The sequence below is a fragment of the Bos indicus x Bos taurus genome, chromosome 29, assembly GCF_003369695.1.
Source record: "Bos indicus x Bos taurus breed Angus x Brahman F1 hybrid chromosome 29, Bos_hybrid_MaternalHap_v2.0, whole genome shotgun sequence".
Taxonomy (NCBI): domain Eukaryota; kingdom Metazoa; phylum Chordata; class Mammalia; order Artiodactyla; family Bovidae; genus Bos; species Bos indicus x Bos taurus.
Window position 1 is genome coordinate 1,850,605 of NC_040104.1, and position 14,234 is coordinate 1,864,838.

The 14,234-nt window shown below is 61.4% G+C and overlaps 1 protein-coding gene across 1 annotated transcript; it reads right to left on the bottom strand.

The window, feature by feature from the left end:
- Positions 1 to 5,020: 5,020 nt before the first annotated feature.
- ASCL2 (achaete-scute family bHLH transcription factor 2) lies at positions 5,021 to 7,317 on the bottom strand. The gene is made up of 2 exons (XM_027532629.1): positions 6,023 to 7,317; positions 5,021 to 5,430 (listed from the first exon to the last, which is right to left on the bottom strand). The coding sequence occupies exon 1, from the start codon at positions 6,619 to 6,621 to the stop codon at positions 6,040 to 6,042; it is 582 nt and encodes a 193-aa protein (XP_027388430.1). The 5' UTR covers positions 6,622 to 7,317; the 3' UTR covers positions 5,021 to 5,430; positions 6,023 to 6,039.
- Positions 7,318 to 14,234: the final 6,917 nt, after the last annotated feature.

The window sequence follows — 14,234 nt, forward strand, 5'->3', positions numbered from 1 at the left end:
CCCATCACAAAGCCACAGTTGAGACCCTACGCTTGTTGGCCCTGCCAGGTCAGCTCCAGCCTCCTCCTGCTCTCCCCCAAGACCCCCAAGTTCCCCAACAACGGGGGCTCTGCTGGGCCCACCTGGACCCCTCTCGCGCCCTCTGGTTCCAACAGAGACTCACGCTGTCAAAGTGCCTTTGCGGCCGCACCCCTTCCATCCACAGGGTCCTCTCGTGGCCTGGTGGCCTCAGAGCACTGGGACCCTCCCTCACTCTGGCCCTCCCCCAGGGCCCCCCACCTCCGCTAGGATTCAGGGGCCTGGAGGGACCCAGCACAGGTAGGAAGGCAGGGCTGGCCCGGGCGAGGCCGTGGGGGCAGACGCAGCCCCCGCCCCCACCCAGGCCTCTCCACGCCGGCTCCTCGGGGATCCAGCCCCCTGCATGTCCCCCTTCCTCCGCCCTGAGGCCACAGGGGACTGCTGCTGTGCGTGATGGTGAGGACTCCAGCGTCCGCAGCACTGAGGAGGGGTCCGCCTGGTCCCTCCCCTGCCCTGACTGCCCACCCAAACCTCAGTCTCTGTCGAGAGGGAAGGTGAACTCGTGAACCCCACGGCTGATGTCCGGTCCCTTCCGTGGTCAGGCTCACCCTTGTTCTGGCCACTCCTCTTCGTGAGCAGGGTCAGATGATGCGCATTGCACTGGCTGCCTCCCCACGTGGCCCCCCAACCCAGCTGGGGGTGAAGGGCAGGGGGCGGTGCACACCAGGCTCAGCTTCCCAGTGGTTGGAGCTCGGCAGACACCAGGGCAAACATCACTGTTCACAGGTGAAGGTCAACGGGCCAGCAGAGGACGCACAGACGCAGAGAGATGCGGGCCACGTGCGAGCCCGCCCCACGGAGGAACCAGCGCTCACGGGGGCCGCGACGTGGGGCCCAGGGAGACCCGAGGTCCGCGGGTTGCCTCCTCCACCCAGCAGGCGGGGTGCCACAGCCCCAGGGCCCCATCCACAGTCCAGCCAGAGCCTGCTCCACTTGCACGCGCACGGCACCCACCATCCCACCTTCCTCGAGTGACCGCCCACACCGGCCACCGCTCAGGTAGAAAATAACCACAGGACGAAAGCGGGGACGGGTGAGCCCAGAATCTCCTCCTTTCAGCCCTTGCTCGGCCACAGCTGATGGGAGCAGGTGCAGGTAGAACGCGGGTATCTAGTTTTTGCAGCGTCTCTGCTGTTGCATAAAAGCAAAATTATGTGCACGCTGCAGTATTTCAGTGGCGTCATTTCGGTGATTCTGCGTGGCAGTTAACGCGCTTATCTCTACATCTAAGACTAGCATTGCACGGTATAAAAATTCATGCCAACAAAGTATTAACTTTCTTTACTTGAACGGCATTAAATAGCAAGTTTGCAACACTACGTCAAGACAGGCCGTGGAAAAAAGGAAAAAGCTATTTCCACACCTTTAGCGTCACTTTCCCCCCATATTTGAACAAGGGTGTCTTGTGATCTCACTCTGCAGGAGGGCCCCGCAGATAAGGAAGCCAGCCCTGGGCCGGGGGTTCCAGGCTGGGGCTGCCCTGGAACAGGCAGGAACCAAGGAGGTTTCGACTGCCCCTCTCGGGACGCACTGGCCCCAGCACACGGGACAGGCGACAGCTCTGCGAGGTCAGGACTGCAGCCTCCGTTTCAGGGGCACGGCTCCGAGACGCTACATGACCCCGACAACACCCAGGGCCCCTGATGCTCCCCCTGAACCCGTGTGTCCGCCAAGGGCCAGGCAGTGCCGTGCCCAGAACACAGGTCCCCCGAGGGCAGGGCCTCCCTGGGTGCTGCTGCACCTGGACACAGAGAAGGTGCCCACTGGAGTTTCCAGAATGATCAGGCGTGGGACCTGGCAGAGCAGACGAGGCCAGCAGGCACCCGTGCTGGCCTCCAGCGTCCGAGAGGGTGGCCCCATGTGGGTGGCCTCCAGGGACACACCATTCTCTGACTGGGTGAGTTTTAGCCACAGGGAGCCTCCTGGGACTATAAAGCAGGGTTCCTCAGGAAAACCACTGTCACAAATAACAAAGACAACATCCTGACCCCCCGTGGCACGGCGCCCCCAGAGGGCCCCCGGGGGCTGTGGCCATCCAGACCACCTGCCCACCCCCCACCTGCCCACCCCTAGAAAAACTCCCCTGGTCCCACCCAGCTTTACCCCAAGACACCATTCCCCCCACACCACAGTGGGGGTCCCCACCTAGCCCCAGGCTGCTTGGATCTAAAATCGGCTTCCAACCTCCAGCACGGGGCAAGGCCTGGGCTACAGGCCACCAGGAGAGCCCTGCTGCCCCCACCACGGAGCTGAGGGTGGGGACCCGAACAAACGTGCTGGTCTGGAACACAGAATTGCTAAGTGTGCCCCCCAGGACAGCCCCAGGCAGCCCCGCCCTCCTGGAAGGGGGCCACTGCAAGGACTCAGGAATGAAGCCGTCCCTGTTTGAGTCCCATTTTCCGTCACCTTCAGGCTCTATGACCTCCAGCACCTCATCTTTCAGAGCTGTGCCTTCCGGCTCTGTAAAGGGGGCAGCGATCGGCACCTGGTAACTGACGGCTGGCGGGGGACAGGGTGCTTTCTGCCTAGGGTGAGCAGGCAGGCCCGTGTGCCCATGTGGGCACCTGTCATTCTGCCTGGTCAAACACAGCCCACTCTTCTCTTAAAAATGAGCCTGCCCAGATAATCAGTGATCAGTCACCGCATGGGATGCAGAGCCAGGAACATGCTCTGAAGTGCAGGAACCAGAAACCAAACTGGAGTCGATCACGCCTCTGCTTCCAAGCCACCCCCTCCAGTCACAGGAGATGCAGGACCAGTACCCAGTGGGCACCCGCAGGCGCGGTGCCATCGGCAACGCTGGGACACGGATGGCCTCGCTTCCTCGTGAAGCAGCTGGGGACGGGATGCTCACGAGAGGCTTAACTCCAGTGCGGATCTGCACCGGATCCTTATTATAAAAACCAGGGACTTCCCGGGGGTTCAGTACTCGACTCTGTGCTTCCATCGCAGGGGGCACGGGCCCTACCTGTGGTCAGGGAAGTTCCACAATCATGCGTGGGGCAGTCAAAAAAACCCACAAACGTGGAAAACAGAGGCAGTCAGAGAGCTGTGCCACTGACTGGGTGTTTGACAAAGTGAAAAGAGCTGTTGTTCATCTGTGGGGGTCAAGGTATTGGGGTTCCCCCTGGAAGCTCATCTGGAGAATTTACGGGTGGAACCGTATGATGTCTGGGTTGGGGGTCAGTGCACGGACAGCCAGGGGTTTGTGTTCAGTCTTTGGTGCTGGTGATGGGGGCTTCTCAGAGCCTTCTCCCACATCTGGCGTGTCCATCGTTGACCAGGCCGGATGCTGGACGCCTGATACAACAATGTCACTTGTGGGTTAGATGGAGCCTGTGTGCCCTGCTAGAACGTCAGCTCCATGAGGGTGAGGCTTCCTCAGGCACCAGCGCATCCTCCGTGCCTGGCGCAGAGAACATGTCCGGCGGAAGTTCTGGAACTTCTGCACGTGCTTGGGATTTTCCGTAAAAACAGAAGCACAAAAACAGCAGCTCTTACCCTTGGCAGAGTTTCATCACCAGTCCCCCTCGGCCTGCCCCTCCCGTGCGTCCCCTCTACCCCCTGCCAGCCAACGCCCATGTGTGATACTACCCTGCCCACCAGCACTCCAGGTCCTGAGAGCTGCATGCCTTTCCCTGGGTCAAGGTAAGGAGACCCAGCAGAGGCCGGAGCCAGAGGCTCGGTGAGGTCACTGACCACGCTGTGGACCCTGGGGAAGGCTGCAGGCTGGCCCTTGCCGGGTGGCCACATAACACGCCTCGTCTGTCCCTTGGACGAGGCCAGGTCACTCCTGGCCCCGCAGTCCCCAGCCACAGCTGCTCTGCTGACCCCGCCAAGCCTGAGCCTCGTCAGACCCACCCAGCCTGTCACCCTGCTCACCCGGGAGACATCCGTTCTGCCAACACCAGTCGCCCCAACCTGCCCAGGTTCCAACGGCTGTGACCCAACCACTCCCCGCAGGAGGAAGGGGTGCCTTCAGCATCCGAAAGCAGCCTGGGGGATCTCTGTCGGCTCCACCCCCACCCGTGCAATAAAAGAGAGCTCTGGGCAGGGTGAGACTTCAAAGCCGCCGAGGCTCTGGTCAAAGGTAGGGCTGAGTAATCACCTCTGAGCTTGGGAAGCCTGGGGGGGCCTCCTTGTTCCTCTCAGAGGAGGCCCTCACAGCCCCCACCCGCAAATAGGTGGGCAGGGCCCAGGCCTCTGCAGCCTGCAGGGCACACGTGGCCAGCAGCCACAGGCGTGGCAGCGGAGGGCCGAGTATGGTGGGCTGGACACGGCCAGACACCTCTCCACCGTCCTCCTGCAACTGTAGGTCCCCCCACTGGCAGGTGGAGAGCCCTGCCCGGGGTCACTCAGCTGGCGGCGGACAGCGGGGATCTGACAGCAGCAACCTGGACCCCGAGACAGAGGGCGGCCTGGGGGCCCACTGGTCGGACCCCCTTGGGCTGAGCCCTATGCTGGGCATTGCCTCAGAGCCTGATCCCAGTCAGCAGCCTGCAGACTTCAGCGTCCCAGCTGTGAGGCAGCCCTGTCTGGACCACCCTCCAGCGCCCCGACGCCTGACGGGAGCCCCAGGCCCGCCCGGGCCCATGAACTGCTTTGGCAGGGCGGCCGCCAGGTGGACCCCCAGACGGAGGCGCGGGGTCCAGGGAGACGTGACCACAGATGTGGGCCTTCTGGGTCCAGGGTTGAAGCCACCACCCTCCCACCCACACGGGGACCCTCACCTGGATCACGGGGGGCCTCAGGGATATGGAGCGGGTACCCCCACCACCACTGATACACAGCACCGGTTTATACATAGATCCACCTTCCCTAAAACAGGTTTCCTGAGGCTGGTCTCTCCACAGCTGGCAGGGCTGAAAGGGGACGCCCACCAGGGACTCTGCCCGAGGGCTGTGGCACGGGAGATTTCAGCCAGGTTCACAACTTCCAGGAAGAGGGGATAAACAGTCTTTATTGTGTTCTAAATCTAAGGGTTCTTTGTACAAAAATAAGCCTTCATACCGCCAGTGTCCCTGAGCAGTTCAAGTCCATGTGTTGGTAAAAAAAAAACATAATTTGCGTCGTCATAAAGCCCTCTCCCCTTCAAACCTCCAAGTGTCGGTTCCGCAGCCCCAGTCCAGTGGAAGGTCTCTGCGGACAGGGTGGCTGGGGTCCGAGGAAGCTGCCGCTGGGAGGAGGAGGTCAGGCGGGACCGCTTGCACACTAGCCTTGGGTCAGGCTGGATGGCGGGGAGCGTCGGCTGGATCCCTGGCTCGGTGGTGGCTTGGCCCGCGGAACGAGGAACACGGAGGCGGGAGCCTTTCCAACCGGCTGGCTCCGCAGGGGTGAGCGCGCTCCCCGCCGCTGAGAGGGAAGAGAGGGCAGGCACGTGCGTTAGTGCGGGATCCGGCCCCGGAGACCCCACGCAGCCCGGCCCTCCCCCACCCCCACAAGCGGAGTCGGCAGTTTCGTTCTCTGGGTGGGTTTTGGAGCCCAGGTCTCCGTGGGAGCCTCGGCTTCGGTGTGTGGCCCGGCCCCGGGCGCCGGGCGGGGCGAGCGCTCGGAGCCGGGGTGAGTCAGGGCTCCGCGCCCCGCCGACTCATTTCTGCCACCGGGCCGGGCGCGCAATTTGCAATGCAAAGTCTCTCCGCCTCCCAGCGCCCTAGTCTGCCCCGAGATCCGCAAACAGTCGGGGCCTCACCCGCCCCAGCCCACCGTCTCCCCGCTCCCCCTACGGTGGCGGAGCAGCGAGGGGGAAGTTTTGCAATCCCGGACAAACAAACGCTAGTCTTGCACAGGCTTGAAGAAGTATGGGGAGGAATAAAGAGGGAGCGAAATCCAGGCCGTCGCTCTGGGCCTCGTGGGCTCTCGGGAGCGCGAGCAGCGAGGCCGTTGTCTCCACACGCCCAGCCGCCCTCCCTCCAGCCCTCCCTCCTTCCCGCTTCTCGGAGCCTACCTTGCGGGGCCGGGCGCTCAGTAGCCCCCTAACCAGCTGGAGAAGTCGAGCAGCTCGCGCTCCGCGGGACTCAGGGCGCCCTCACAGCCGCTGTCGTCCGACGAGTAGGCGGAACGCGGGGACCCGGGCTCCGAGCTGTGCTCACGACCAGGGGACGACGAGGCGCAGGAGGGCGAGGCGGCGGTGGCGGGGGTCCCCGATGGAGCGCGGGGCAGGGGGTGGCGCACGGCCGGGGCCAGAAGCCCCCCGGCCAGCGCGGCCCGCACAGCATCGTGCTCCGCCAGCAGGCGCTGCAAGGCGCGGATGTACTCCACCGCCGAGCGCAGCGTCTCCACCTTGCTCAACTTCTTGCTGGCACCGCCGTGCGGCACGTGCTGCCGCAGCGCCTGGAACCCCAAGTTCACCAGCTTCACGCGGTTGCGCTCGCGTTCATTGCGCCGCGCCACGGCCGCCGCTCCACTGCCGGGGTCCACCGCGCCCGGCCGCCGCCGGCGGCTGCAGCGGAGCAGCTCTGGGGACTCCGGTCGCCGCCGAGCGGCGCAGCAGCCCGGGACACCAGGCGCCGGGGGCGCGGGCCGGGGTAGTGCGCGGCTGTCCATCGCGTCTGCATCCACTCGCCCCGCGCTTCCCCCAGTCTCTGTGCGCCGCACGAAGGTGGAGGGCAAGGAACCGAGGGCGGAGGAACGCCGGTCAAGTCTCAACGAAGATCGGGCACTGCGCTGCCAAGACTCCCCCGGGTACGCGGCCCCAGGTCGTCCGAGGTCCGGGGACAGCAAGGCGCAGGAGGCCGAGAGAGGGCGGGCAGTGCGCGCCGAGGAGCGTGGGGGGCTCGTGACTCGCGCGTGCTGTCAGACGCTCGCCAGGTCTTCCTTGAGCGGCGCAGGCGGCGCGTTTTTAAATATATAGATAACCCTCCTCCGCGCCGCCGCCTCCTTTCTCACGCCCTCTTTCCCTTGCCTCCCCTTCGCGCCACGCTTCGCCCAACCCCTGGCGCACAGTCTGCAAAGACCGAGCCGTGAGCCTCCGAAGACCGCACCCAGTCCCCCAGGCACAGCCCGCAGGCCCCCAGTGCGTCCTTGTTCCCAGCAGGTGCCCAGTGCGCCCCCAAGATGCAGTCCGCGGGCCCCGCGTGCGCACCGTCCCCCACTCCCCGAAGCTGCTGTTCACAGGTCCTGGGTACGACCCCCGCCGCGTCCGCCTTTGAGGGTAGGGTGTGTCCACCGCCACGGCGCAGCCAGCCTGGAGGCGCGTGAGACCCCCGGGGGCAGCACGCGCCGGGCAGCCGGCACCCACGCTCCGCCCCTTGAGGCCGAGGGGCGTGGGGGAGCCTCAGCCAATGGCGGGCCGCCCGTTCGGCCAATCGCGGCGGGCGCGGCCCCACGCCCGGCCCCTGGGAGGAAGCGTGTATGCCAGACGCGTGGCTCCCGGAGCGTCTCCAACAAAGCTTGGCGCCCGCGCGGCCCCGCCCGGCCCCTCCCCGCCACCCGGGTGGGCGCGCGCTCCCACGCGCACCTGTTCCTGGCCGGGCGCCCACCTGTTATTCTACGGGGCCTGCGAGAGGGCCACTCCGTCTTCCCGCCAAGGCGGGGCTTAAGAAGTGGCGCGCTGGGGTGGGGTGGAGGCCGGAGGTCTGGCTCCTGGGGTGCGTTCCCCCAGTTCCCTGCCACGTACACAGTCTGCCCCCGGCCTTGCGCGTCTTTGAGGCGAAGGGCCTGGAGATTTGCTCAGACCGCTTTGGACCCCGGGGGGCAGTCCGCCTGCCTTTCCCCTCTGCCCGTCTCCCCCCGCCCCGCTCTCGAAGCTTCCTCTGCTTTCCATATTCCCCTGAAATCGTCCTCTCTTCTTGGACCGGTTCCCTCCGGCCGCTCACCCGTGGATGTCTAGCCGCCTTCATGACCCTTTTCCCTCAGTGCCAGCACCGGCCACCTACCCCCGCGCTGGGATTGGCCGGTGGGGGAAGTTGGGGAGGGGCAGCCGCCTTTCCCCCTGACCGACGGGCGTACCTTTCGGGGTTTGAGGGGGCAGGGACTTTGGACGTGCGCCGTTAATGGGAGAGTTTTGTCCTGCCCCGCGGCCTGGGAAGGCCAGCCAAATGGCTGTGCCCTCGGGAGGCCATACCCAGCAGGTTTTTCCCGAAAAGTGACCAGACCCTTAGGGCCAGGACCTCCGGGAATGGAGGGCGGGGGTAAGGGGCGGGCCCAGCTACCTCGAGCAGACTTACTGTGCTGGCATGGGAAAGGGGTAGGGGGCTGGGGCGCCTCCCGAGGACCCCGCGGGGCACGGTGGCGAGGGTTTCCTGCTTGCCTGGTGGCGCCCTCTGGCTCCTGTCCCCGTGAAGGATTCTGGCAAGTCTGGTCGGCTTGCCTCCTGTAGGAAGTGACCTGGAGTCTAGCACTTGCCAGGAGCCAGGTGGGTGTGGGGCCCTGTTTCTCAGGAAGAAGCTGACTCAGAAAGGACATGGAATGTGTCCACAGTCACACCTCTGGCCAGTGGAGCAATCCAGATAGGAATCAGGTCCCTTCAGAGCGGAAGGCCTGGCTGGCCTCTGCGCCCCCTCTCTGGTAAGAGCCGCCCCCTCCTTCCCTGAGGGTTATTTGGCAAACCCCCAGCCAGATAGGAATCTGCCTGCCCGTGGCAAGGGTGCCAAGGAGAATTCCCAAGTCCTGCAAACAGGGCCCTGCCTGAACTTCCGCGGGGCCTCTGCCCAGCCTCCTGGAGAATTCCCAAGTCCTGCAAACAGGGCCCTGCCTGAACTTCCAAGGGGCCTCTGCCCAGCCTCCTGGAGAATTCCCAAGTCCTGCAAACAGGGCCCTGCCTGAACTTCCAAGGGGCCTCTGCCCAGCCTCCTGGGCTCTGGCTCTGCCCCCTCCCGCCTGTCCACTGCAGGAGGGTCATTACCCCGGCGAGTCGGGTCACGCCCGGGCCTGGGGATTAAGCCTGGCCCTGCTCTGCGCTGGCCTCACGCTCAGCTCTGAGGCCGCGTCACCAGAGCCCTGTCTGAATCCCTCTGCGCCGTGCTGTGCTCAGCGTGCCCCTCATCCTGGGTGTCCATCTGAGAGCTCCACGCGGAAAGACAGGTACCCTTCTCTCTGTGTCCACAGGGCACCGCCCGTGCCCAGGCCATGCGTGACCGTGCTTCGCTAAGGGGACCTCACATCCAGCACAGAGGATCAAAAGGAGCTGGCCACTGCGGGAGTGGGCGGTGGCCGAGCGACAGGGGAGCAGTCCAGGCCCAGCTCTGCTGTTGACCTTGAGAGGTCCCAGCAGCCCGGCGTCCTGCTGCTCCAGGGGGACATGCCAACCCCTGCTCCAGGGTGACCAAGGCTGAGCGCTTGCCCACTCTGAAATCACGGGCTCCATGGGACTGGGGTGTAGACCCTGAAAATGTGGGGCACCCTGGGGACACGTGAGGCCCAGAGAGGCTCTGGGTCCCCCTTCTCTGGGGCAGAACTGGACTCGGCAGAGGCTGGGTGAGCTCCATGCCTGGGTGAGGGCGAGCAGGACTGACTGCCAGCTGCCTTGGCCTGGGCTCCTCACTCCTCCTGCGGCCCAGGGCTGCTGCCCACCTCCCTATCCACCCCTCCAGGGCCTTCCTCCCTGGCTGCCTAAGTGCATTCTCTGGGTCAGGGCACAGGTGGGAGGCGGGTAGCCAGTCTGGGCCAAGCCAGCAGCTTCTCCAAGCCCACAGGTTGTCCTGAAGCCCTCGTGCAGGAGTCCCACCTGTGTGCCCAGGTCACTTGGGAGTCCAGAACCTTCTGGAATTCAGTGGGGTGGGCAGGAGCCATGGGACATGAAGTACTTCCAGACATCAAGCATCATACCCACCAATGACCAGTTGGGATTCTCCAGAGAAACAGATAACGTGTAACAAGAAGTTTATGACGAGGAACCCGATCGCATGATGGTAGAGTCGGGAAGCCCCACGTCTACCATCTGCAGGAGGCAGACCCAGAAAGCCTGTGTGCTGGGGGATCCCATCCAAGTGTGGACAGCTGAGAACCTGGGGGCCGGTGGTGTAAGCCCCAGGGAAGGGGCGGGAGATGGCGAGCTGGCCGGTCCCAGCTCCAGCAGCCAGACGGAGGAGGAAAGGTGAATTCCTCCCACCGCATCAGTTGTTCCGTGCAAGCGCTCAGCGAACTCCGTGATGCTGGTCCGCACTGCAGCAGATGCTGATTCTAATCTTCACCCCATCCAAAAACACACCCAGAAATAAAGTCTAATCTGGGCCCCTGTGGGCTGGGCCGGTTGACACTCAAAACTGATCATCACACATCCACCCCTTGTCAATGCGGCACCTGTACCCAGCTCCTGAATCCATGCCTGAGCTCCAGACAAAAACAATAGAAAGGTCATAGTTCTGCCTCATGTGTACAGCTGTCCTGCCTACAAACGAAAGCACATGCCCTCCTGCCCCAGAAGAGGACGAGGAGGCCTGGGGGTGTGTCTCTCTCCCGACATCCTTAAACACTGGTGTAAATTCCCAGGCCTAAATGCTGTGACTCGAAGTCAGGGCATCGTATGTCACATGACGAGAGGAGAAGACAGGAGAGAAACAGAGATGCACAATTGCATCACCAAGCAGGACCCAGTGGGACCTTCCCAGAACGGAGCCTCCCTCCCCGCACACCCCGCCATGTCTCCTCCCTGCTTCCTGTGTGGAAACACTTTAAATGGAATCAGAGAAATGAGAAAACGCAGAAAGGAAACATTTGAGCAAGACAAAAGAATAGTGCGGCCATTCAAGTCAAGGACCTTTAGTTACTCCTCCAGGGCTGCAGATGGTATTCTGAGCCATGTCCATTGAGCTGTTTTGCAGGTACTGAAAGCCCCATCAGGCAGGAGAAGTTGACTGCATGCTGCCTGCAAGCGGGTAGACCCCAGGCTTGTTTGAATCAGAGGTTGATATCGCCTCCCAATTTCCTCACTGCCGACCAACCAGAAGAACATCCACAAGCTGATCACTCAGCCTGATCACTCATCACTCCCTTCCCTCACCCTATGAGTCTTCAGGGAGTTCAGGCCTCTTAAGCACTAGCTGCCTGGACTCGTTGCTTGGCACCTGCGATAAATCTGCACTTCTTTCCTTCACCACAACCACCTGTCAGTAGATTGGCTCTACTGCACGCAGGAGAGCAAACCCAAGTTTGTTTGGTTCCATGACACTTACAGCAGAAGGGCAGGAGGAGAAGGGGGCAACAGAGGGTGAGGTGGTTGGATGGCATCATCGACTCAATGGGCTTGAGGTTGAGCAGGCTCCAGGAGACGGTGAAGGACAGGGAAGCCTGGCGTGCTGCAGTCCATGGGGTCGCAAAGAGTTGGACACGACTTAGTGACTGAACAATAACCGTAGCAGAAGGGGGAAATAAATACCACAGCTCCAGTTCTGGTTTCTGGAACGGTCGTGAGGCTGTAGCCAATAATCGTAAGCACCTTCTCCCACCGCCTGCTCCGTGCTCCCTGTGCCTTCAGCCCCTCAGCTTGCTGTGGTTCTGTGCTTGGTGGTTGACCCAAACCATCGCTCCTAGCGGGTCGGGTCATCAGTGGTCCTGCCTGGGTTGGGGTGCTGTCATCTCACCTTGACCTCAATCCCAGACCCCCGGCGCCTTCGTGTGCTTCCTCACCTCCCGTGAGGAGGCAGCAGCGGCCAAGCCTCCCACTCCGGGATCAGTCCCCCCGGCCGGCACAGTGAGTCCCTTCTCTGCCTGTTGATTCTGAGACACGAGGACCCCGAAGTGGCTGGTGAGCCCTAACTTCCGGTTCAGTGGACTCATTGCTTAACTCCTGGTGGAACTGAGAGCTCTGAGCAGGAGCGTGCAGGGTCTCAGGGACAGGACGGAAGCGTCACGCCGGTGGGCCACTGGTATCACAGTCAGGGCCACTGCCTCTTCACCCCTTCATCCCAGGAGTCTCCGCTGTGAATCAGCTCGTACCGTGGGCACTGACTCAGAGCACATGCAGCCTCTTGGAGAACCCGCCCCAGCCCGCAGGGCACTGCCACCTTGCTGCTGCTATAACTGAGTCTTCAGAAGGCCATTCCACCACCTGGCAAGCCAGCTGCTTCACGATGGTGGGGAACGTGGTGCGTTCCACAGGCAGGGGCCCCTTGCCACCCTTTCTTCCCTAATCAGAAGCAACGCTGTGTGGAATACCACGAGGTGGATAAGGCATTCTGTGATTCACTTCGGCACAAGTACTGAATGCAGAAAGGCAAAGCCGCATCCAGCATGGGTGTCTGTCCCAGTAGGAAGAAAACACTGTCTCTTCCATGATGAAAGTGAAAGTCACTCAGCCGTGTCTGACTTTTTGCGATCCCATCAACTATACAGTTCCTGGAATTCTCCAGGCCAGAAAACTGGAGTGGGTAGCCTTTCCCTTCTCCAGAGGATCTTCCCAACCCAAGGATCAAACCCAGGTCTCCTGCATTGCAGGCTGATTCTTTATCAGCTGAGCCACAAGAGAAGCCCAAGAATACTGGAGTGGGTACCCTATCCCTTTTCCAGCAGATCTCCCCAACCCAGGAATCAAACTGGGGTCCCTGCATTGCAGGCAGATTCTTTACCAACTGAGCTACCAGGGGAGCCATGATGAAAACAGTCCTGTTGCTGAATATGGGTCCACTCACCTGGGAGTAGAAAAGCCAATCTACTGACACGCGGTTGTGGTGAAGAAAAGTGTAGTGTCTGTTGCAGATGCCAAGCAAGGAGTCCAGGCAGCTGGTGCTCAAAAGGCCTGAACTCCCTGAAGGGTAAGGGAGAGAGGCTGTGGGGTGGGTGATCAGCTCATGGACATTCTTCTGATTGGTTGGTGATGCGCTAATCAGAGCCAACATCGTCCACCCTCTGGTTCCAACCCATCTGGGGTCTCTGTGCTGGTGGGCAGTTTGCAGTTAACTTCCTCCACCTGGTGGGGATTTCAGTGTCTGCAAAGCAGCTCAAAGGACATGGCTCAGAATATCATGTACAGCCCTGAAGGAGGAACTCAAGGTTCTTAACTTTGTTTAATGGCTAAACTAGTATTATTTTGTCTTGTTTGACTGTTTTCCTTCTTTCCGCATTTTCTGACTTCTGTGATTAAATTTACTCTTTGGAACTCAGAGAAGGTTTGGGAGGCTGAAGTTTCTCTGCAGACAAGACATAGCGGAGGGCTGTCTTCCAGGAAGTCCCCATAGCGTCCGGCTCGGTTACATGCTGGTGTAATTAATCAGGTAGCTGGCTGGCCCCTCTGGGGTTTGGTGTTGGTCTTGGGAGGTTGGACACTCAGCCTTGGTAAGTGGAATCCATGTTGCTGGACCCATGCATGCCCCCATCCCTGCCACCAAGGCCACTTTACTTAACCCACTGCACGATGACAGGGTGGCTGGGAAAGAGGCTGATTGGGATCTACAGGATGGTTCTCCTGTGCACTCTGTTACTAAAATCCTCTGCTGAGTTCACCCTTTGGTGAACACTCATGTGGGATGTGAATATTTTCAGGGTTCTTGCCAATCCACATACCTCTTCCCCAAATTCCCTTGTCACCGATTTTCCAGTCATGTTGCTTCTGAGTCCCTAAGCACCCAACCAAACCACTGCCCAGAGCCCATGAGTCCAGTTATCACCACTCATCTGGCCATTTCTCCTTCCAAGCAAAGTGCAGGACCAGCTGCACTGCCCACAGCTCTGCCCGCCGGGAGGACTGCCCTTCACCATGTCCCTGAGGGGTGTCTGCCTCTGGTTGGGGGGAGCCTGCATATCACACAGGACCATCTGTAAACAAGACTGAGGTGCTTCTTCTTCTGTTGGTAGATCTAGGAAGCCACCCCCTCCCCCCGAGCCCGTAGGTTCAGGCAGGGAGAGAGAAGGCAGTGTAGCAGGGATGGGAGCCATGGGCATTTGAGCCACTTCTTCAGGTCACTAACCTCTGCCTTCAGGGCCTGCTTGGTCAGGCTCAGCTACATGCCACTTCCATTGGATGGTGGAGTGTTGCCCTGCACAGCCAGCTTTCTGGCTTGGTGGGTCAGATAAAGATAACACCCAGTTCATGATGAGCAGGTCACGTGGTAACTTGGTGACCTGTGGTGAAGTGTTCAGTCTCTGCTAAGGCTAGTAGCAGGCCCAGAGATTTTCCTCAAGAGGAGAGCAGTTTTCTAGGGTGGATGGCAAAGTCCTGCTCCCAAATCTTAAGGGCCTGCCCTGCGATTCATCTCTAGGGGCTGCCGAAGACTCAAAGAGCA

Excerpts from the sequence above, each read along its gene's own strand:
- ASCL2 (XM_027532629.1), bottom strand. The coding sequence starts at position 6,621 with ATGGACAGCCGCGCACTACCCCGGCCCGCGCCCCCGGCGCCTGGTGTC.